The sequence below is a fragment of the Oncorhynchus keta genome, unplaced genomic scaffold, assembly GCF_023373465.1.
Source record: "Oncorhynchus keta strain PuntledgeMale-10-30-2019 unplaced genomic scaffold, Oket_V2 Un_contig_3309_pilon_pilon, whole genome shotgun sequence".
NCBI classification, from domain to species: Eukaryota; Metazoa; Chordata; class Actinopteri; order Salmoniformes; family Salmonidae; genus Oncorhynchus; species Oncorhynchus keta.
This window is the reverse complement of record NW_026287184.1, coordinates 135,001-142,500: the sequence shown is the minus strand read 5'-3', so window position 1 is coordinate 142,500 and position 7,500 is coordinate 135,001. Positions and strand designations below refer to the sequence as shown.

The 7,500-nt window shown below is 42.5% G+C and overlaps 1 protein-coding gene and 1 long non-coding RNA gene across 3 annotated transcripts in view; one reads left to right on the top strand and one right to left on the bottom strand.

Annotated features, from left to right (window-relative positions):
* LOC127923852 (keratin-associated protein 10-4-like) overlaps positions 1-2,564 on the bottom strand; it is a 4,241-nt gene extending 1,677 nt beyond the window's left edge. The window contains exons 1-2 of the mRNA XM_052507995.1: positions 2,558-2,564; positions 1,291-1,599 (exon numbers count right to left, since the gene is read on the bottom strand). Coding sequence (XP_052363955.1) covers positions 1,291-1,599; positions 2,558-2,564 — 316 coding nt within the window. The remainder of the gene's footprint in view (positions 1-1,290; positions 1,600-2,557) is intronic.
* A 158-nt stretch (positions 2,565-2,722) lies between these two features.
* On the top strand, positions 2,723-7,429 carry LOC127923848 (uncharacterized). Of its 2 annotated transcripts, none has more exons than XR_008115771.1 (3): positions 2,723-2,984; positions 3,271-3,366; positions 7,077-7,429. It is a non-coding gene; the product is annotated as an uncharacterized LOC127923848 (long non-coding RNA). The 2 variants fall into 2 exon arrangements; XR_008115772.1 differs by lacking the exon at positions 7,077-7,429 and adding an exon at positions 3,525-3,657 and having other exon boundaries at positions 2,724-2,984.
* The last annotated feature ends 71 nt before the right edge of the window (positions 7,430-7,500 follow it).

Sequence of the window (7,500 nt, the reverse complement as noted above, 5' to 3'; positions counted from 1 at the left end):
CACACACACACACACTGGACACACACACACACTGGACACACATACACTGAACACACACACACTGGACAAACACACACACACACACACACACACACACACTGGACAAACAAAAATACACACACACACACACGCTGGAAACAGACACACACACACTGAACACACACACACACTCTAGACACACACACACACACACACGACACACAAACACACACACTGGACACACACATACTAGACAAAAACACACACACACACACACACACACACACACACACACACACACACACTGGACAAACACACACACACACACACACTGAACACACACACGCTAGACACACACACACACACACTGGACAAACACACACACACACACAATTGGACACAGACACACACACACTGGACAAACACACACACACACACACACACACACACACACACACACACACACACACACACTGGACTCACAAACACACACACACACATACTGTACAAACACACACACTGGACACACACACACACACACTGGACAAACACACACACACTGGACAAACACACAAACACACACACACTGGACAAACAAAAATACACACACACGCTGGACACAGACACACACACACTGAACACACACACATGCTGGACACAGACACACTGAACACACACACACGCTGGACACAGACACACACACACTGAACACACACACACGCTGGACACAGACACACACACACTGAACACACACACATGCTGGACACACACACACTGAACACACACACACGCTGGACACAGACACACACACACTGAACACACACACACGCTGGACACAGACACACACACACTGAACACACACACTGGACAAACACACACACACACTGAACACACACACACACGCTAGACACACACACACACACACACTGGACACACACACACAATTGGACACAAACACACACTGGACTCACAAACACACACACACACACTGAACACACACACACGCTGGACACACACACACTGAACACACACACAGACACACTGGACAAACACATACACACACACACACACACACTGGACAAACAAAAATACACACACACACACACACACTGGACAAACAAAAATACACACACACACACACACGCTGGAAACAGACACACACACACACACACTGGACAAACACACACACACACACTAGACACACACACACACACACACACTGGACAAACAACAACACACACACACACACACTGGACACACACACACACATTGGACACACACACTGAACACACACACACTGAACACACACACTGGACAAACACACACACACACTGAACACACACACACACGCTAGACACACACACACACACACTGGACACACACACACAATTGGACACAAACACACACTGGACTCACAAACACACACACACACACTGAACACACACACACGCTGGACACACACACACTGAACACACACACAGACACACTGGACAAACAACAACACACACACACACCTGGACAAACAATTAACACACACACACACACACACACACACACACACACACACACACACACACTGTGTGACGGCCCTGATTTTTTCTGAACGTCTCAGTGCAGCTCCTTCCAATAGGGCGCTTTCCCTTTAATTCCCAATTAAATAGCCAGCATCAGCTGCGCGAAAGGGGTTGTGATGGAGACGTGCATGAGTATGTGTTCAACCCTCAGTTCCGAAGCTTCTCTATTCCGTTTGTTTTGTTGCCGTTAAACGTGTGTTTTGTAGCCTAAGAGAGTTTACCCAGGATCGGATCCACTCTTCGCGTCCCTGGACTACACCTCTCCGTTCTTCGTGGCCTTTCTCCGCTGGAGATCTATTGGCGGATTGGATTGTCTGACTGACCGACTGACTACCACCTTTTTGTGACTTAATTAAGAGTTGATCCGCTTTAAAGTTCTGTGGTAAAGTAATTGTTATATTGATTGTATGTTTAGTACTGGGTTTACGCTACACTGAATGAACGGACAAACATCGCGTGACAAAAGTCACTTGAGTTCACTGAACTGGGCTGGACTCTTTTTAGGCCCGAGGTACAGGACATTTCTGGAGGAACCAGAACTCATTGTGATATTATTATATATATATATATATGTGTGTGTGTAATCATTGTTGTTGCTAATACAACCCACGCAACAGAATATAGTTGTTTTTGAAGTTCTTTCCAATGTTTTAAGGGTTTATGAAAAGTTTATTTCCATCCTGACTTTTACATAAGTCCTTTGTATTGGTGTAGACTTGACGGACCAGATGGGACTCATTCCCACCCAAACTAAAAGGAGAAACCAATGTTTTCTCTGGTAGGCACAACCTACCTGGCACCCCTATAAATAAAAACCTCAAGTCAAAACCGTTACAACACACACACACTGGACACACACACACACACACACATTGGACACACACACATACTGGATACACACATGTGCGTCTTCCTATAATTGTGACCCAGGACCTCTTACAATAACATGTATTTTATGTTGAATAACAAATTGTACAATTACATACAATTATATATGGACCTACGCTTCATAGTTGTACAAGTATACAAGGATATATTGTACTTTTCATAATAAAACATAATTGAAACAAGAAAAGCTTGTTAATTGTGAAAACAGTTTGTTTATTGATTTTACGTTTCCTCTGTCAGGTTGATGTTAACCTGCGACTGGTTGAAACATGAAACAAATATGAAATGAATACAAAACAATTAAATATGTGTAATGCAGGGTTACTATAGCAACGTAGTGTTGTGATGCAGAGTTACTATAGCAACATAGTGTTGTGATGCAGGGTCACTATAGCAACGTAGTGTTGTGATGCAGAGTTACTATAGCAACATAGTGTTGTGATGCAGGGTCACTATAGCAACAGAGTGTTGTGATGCAGGGTTACTATAGCAACGTAGTGTTGTGATGCAGGGTCACTATAGCAACAGAGTGTTGTGATGCAGGTTCACTATAGCAACATAGTGTTGTGATGCAGGTTCACTATAGCAACATAGTGTTGTGATGCAGGTTCACTATAGCAACATAGTGTTGTGATGCAGGGTTACTATAGCAACATAGTGTTGTAATGCAGGGTCACTACAGCAACATAGTGTTGTGATGCAGGGTCACTATAGCAACAGTGTTGTGATGCAGGGTCACTATAGCAACATAGTGTTGTGATGCAGGGTCACTATAGCAACATAGTGTTGTGATGCAGGGTCACTATAGCAACATAGTGTTGTGATGCAGGGTCACTATAGCAACAGAGTGTTGTGATGCAGGGTCACTATAGCAACATAGTGTTGTGATGCAGGGTCACTATAGCAACATAGTGTTGTGATGCAGGTTCACTATAGCAACAGTGTTGTGATGCAGGGTTACTATAGCAACATAGTGTTGTAATGCAGGGTCACTACAGCAACATAGTGTTGTGATGCAGGGTTACTATAGCAACATAGTGTTGTAATGCAGGGTCACTACAGCAACATAGTGTTGTGATGCAGGGTCACTATAGCAACATAGTGTTGTGATGCAGGGTTACTATAGCAACATAGTGTTGTGATGCAGGGTTACTATAGCAACATAGTGTTGTAATGCAGGGTTACTATAGCAACATAGTGTTGTGATGCAGGGTCACTACAGCAACATAGTTTTGTAATGCAGGGTCACTATAGCAACATAGTGTTGTAATGCAGGGTTACTATAGTAACATAGTGTTGTAATGCAGGGTTACTATAGTAACATAGTGTTGTGATGCAGGGTCACTATAGCAACATAGTGTTGTAATGCAGGGTTACTATAGCAACATAGTGTTGTAATGCAGGGTCACTACAGCAACATAGTGTTGTAATGCAGGGTTACTATAGTAACATAGTGTTGTGATGCAGGGTCACTATAGCAACATAGTGTTGTAATGCAGGGTTACTATAGCAACATAGTGTTGTAATGCAGGGTCACTACAGCAACATAGTGTTGTAATGCAGGGTTACTATAGTAACATAGTGTTGTGATGCAGGGTTACTATAGTAACATAGTGTTGTAATGCAGGGTCACTACAGCAACATAGTGTTGTAATGCAGGGTCACTATAGCAACATAGTGTTGTAATGCAGGGTCACTATAGCAACATAGTGTTGTAATGCAGGGTTACTATAGCAACATAGTGTTGTGATGCAGGGTCACTACAGCAACATAGTGTTGTGATGCAGGGTTACTATAGCAACATAGTGTTGTAATGCAGGGTCACTACAGCAACATAGTGTTGTAATGCAGGGTTACTATAGTAACATAGTGTTGTAATGCAGGGTTACTATAGCAACATAGTGTTGTAATGCAGGGTCACTATAGCAACATAGTGTTGTAATGCAGGGTTACTATAGTAACATAGTGTTGTGATGCAGGGTCACTATAGCAACATAGTGTTGTAATGCAGGGTTACTATAGTAACATAGTGTTGTGATGCAGGGTTACTATAGCAACATAGTGTTGTAATGCAGGGTCACTATAGCAACATAGTGTTGTAATGCAGGGTCACTATAGCAACATAGTGTTGTAATGCAGGGTTACTATAGCAACATAGTGTTGTGATGCAGGGTCACTACAGCAACATAGTGTTGTGATGCAGGGTTACTATAGCAACATAGTGTTGTAATGCAGGGTCACTACAGCAACATAGTGTTGTAATGCAGGGTTACTATAGTAACATAGTGTTGTGATGCAGGGTTACTATAGCAACATAGTGTTGTAATGCAGGGTCACTATAGCAACATAGTGTTGTAATGCAGGGTCACTATAGCAACATAGTGTTGTAATGCAGGGTTACTATAGCAACATAGTGTTGTGATGCAGGGTCACTACAGCAACATAGTGTTGTGATGCAGGGTTACTATAGTAACATAGTGTTGTAATGCAGGGTCACTATAGCAACATAGTGTTGTAATGCAGGGTTACTATAGTAACATAGTGTTGTGATGCAGGGTCACTATAGCAACATAGTGTTGTAATGCAGGGTTACTATAGCAACATAGTGTTGTAATGCAGGGTCACTACAGCAACATAGTGTTGTAATGCAGGGTTACTATAGTAACATAGTGTTGTGATGCAGGGTCACTATAGCAACATAGTGTTGTAATGCAGGGTTACTATAGCAACATAGTGTTGTAATGCAGGGTCACTATAGCAACATAGTGTTGTAATGCAGGGTTACTATAGTAACATAGTGTTGTGATGCAGGGTCACTATAGCAACATAGTGTTGTAATGCAGGGTTACTATAGCAACATAGTGTTGTGATGCAGGGTCACTATAGCAACATAGTGTTGTGATGCAGGGTCACTATAGTAACATAGTGTTGTAATGCAGGGTCACTATAGTAACATAGTGTTGTGATGCAGGGTCACTATAGCAACATAGTGTTGTAATGCAGGGTCACTATAGTAACATAGTGTTGTGATGCAGGGTCACTATAGCAACATAGTGTTGTCATGCAGGGTCACTATAGTAACATAGTGTTGTAATGCAGGGTTACTATAGCAACATAGTGTTGTGATGCAGGGTCACTATAGCAACATAGTGTTGTGATGCAGGGTCACTACAGCAACATAGTGTTGTGATGCAGGGTTACTATAGCAACATAGTGTTGTAATGCAGGGTCACTACAGCAACATAGTGTTGTAATGCAGGGTTACTATAGTAACATAGTGTTGTAATGCAGGGTTACTATAGCAACATAGTGTTGTAATGCAGGGTCACTATAGCAACATAGTGTTGTAATGCAGGGTTACTATAGTAACATAGTGTTGTGATGCAGGGTCACTATAGCAACATAGTGTTGTAATGCAGGGTTACTATAGTAACATAGTGTTGTGATGCAGGGTTACTATAGCAACATAGTGTTGTAATGCAGGGTCACTATAGCAACATAGTGTTGTAATGCAGGGTCACTATAGCAACATAGTGTTGTAATGCAGGGTTACTATAGCAACATAGTGTTGTGATGCAGGGTCACTACAGCAACATAGTGTTGTGATGCAGGGTTACTATAGCAACATAGTGTTGTAATGCAGGGTCACTACAGCAACATAGTGTTGTAATGCAGGGTTACTATAGTAACATAGTGTTGTGATGCAGGGTTACTATAGCAACATAGTGTTGTAATGCAGGGTCACTATAGCAACATAGTGTTGTAATGCAGGGTCACTATAGCAACATAGTGTTGTAATGCAGGGTTACTATAGCAACATAGTGTTGTGATGCAGGGTCACTACAGCAACATAGTGTTGTGATGCAGGGTTACTATAGCAACATAGTGTTGTAATGCAGGGTCACTACAGCAACATAGTGTTGTAATGCAGGGTTACTATAGTAACATAGTGTTGTAATGCAGGGTCACTATAGCAACATAGTGTTGTAATGCAGGGTTACTATAGTAACATAGTGTTGTGATGCAGGGTCACTATAGCAACATAGTGTTGTAATGCAGGGTTACTATAGCAACATAGTGTTGTAATGCAGGGTCACTACAGCAACATAGTGTTGTAATGCAGGGTTACTATAGTAACATAGTGTTGTGATGCAGGGTCACTATAGCAACATAGTGTTGTAATGCAGGGTTACTATAGCAACATAGTGTTGTAATGCAGGGTCACTATAGCAACATAGTGTTGTAATGCAGGGTTACTATAGTAACATAGTGTTGTGATGCAGGGTCACTATAGCAACATAGTGTTGTAATGCAGGGTTACTATAGCAACATAGTGTTGTGATGCAGGGTCACTATAGCAACATAGTGTTGTGATGCAGGGTCACTATAGTAACATAGTGTTGTAATGCAGGGTCACTATAGTAACATAGTGTTGTGATGCAGGGTCACTATAGCAACATAGTGTTGTAATGCAGGGTCACTATAGTAACATAGTGTTGTGATGCAGGGTCACTATAGCAACATAGTGTTGTCATGCAGGGTCACTATAGTAACATAGTGTTGTGATGCAGGGTCACTATAGCAACAGAGTGTTGTGATGCAGGGTTACTATAGCAACGTAGTGTTGTGATGCAGGGTCACTATAGCAACAGAGTGTTGTGATGCAGGGTCACTATAGCAACGTAGTGTTGTAATGTAGGTTCACTATAGCAACAGAGTGTTGTGATGCAGGGTCACTATAGCAACGTAGTGTTGTGATGCAGGGTCACTATAGCAACAGAGTTATATTTGCTCTCTGCTCTCTCTTCTCTCTGTTCTCTGCTCTCTCTCTGTCCTCTCACTCTCTCTTTGCTTTCTCAGCCTGCTCTCTGCTCTCTCTCTCTGCCCTCTCTGCTCTCTCTCTTCTCTCTGTTCTCTGCTCTCTCACTTCCTCTGATCTCTCTGCTCTCTCTCTCTGCTTTCTCTCTCTCCCTCTGCTCTCCCTGATCTGTCTCTCTGCCCTCAGCTCTCTCTGCCCTCTCTCTCTCTGCTCCCTCTCTCTCTGCCCTCTCTGCTCTCT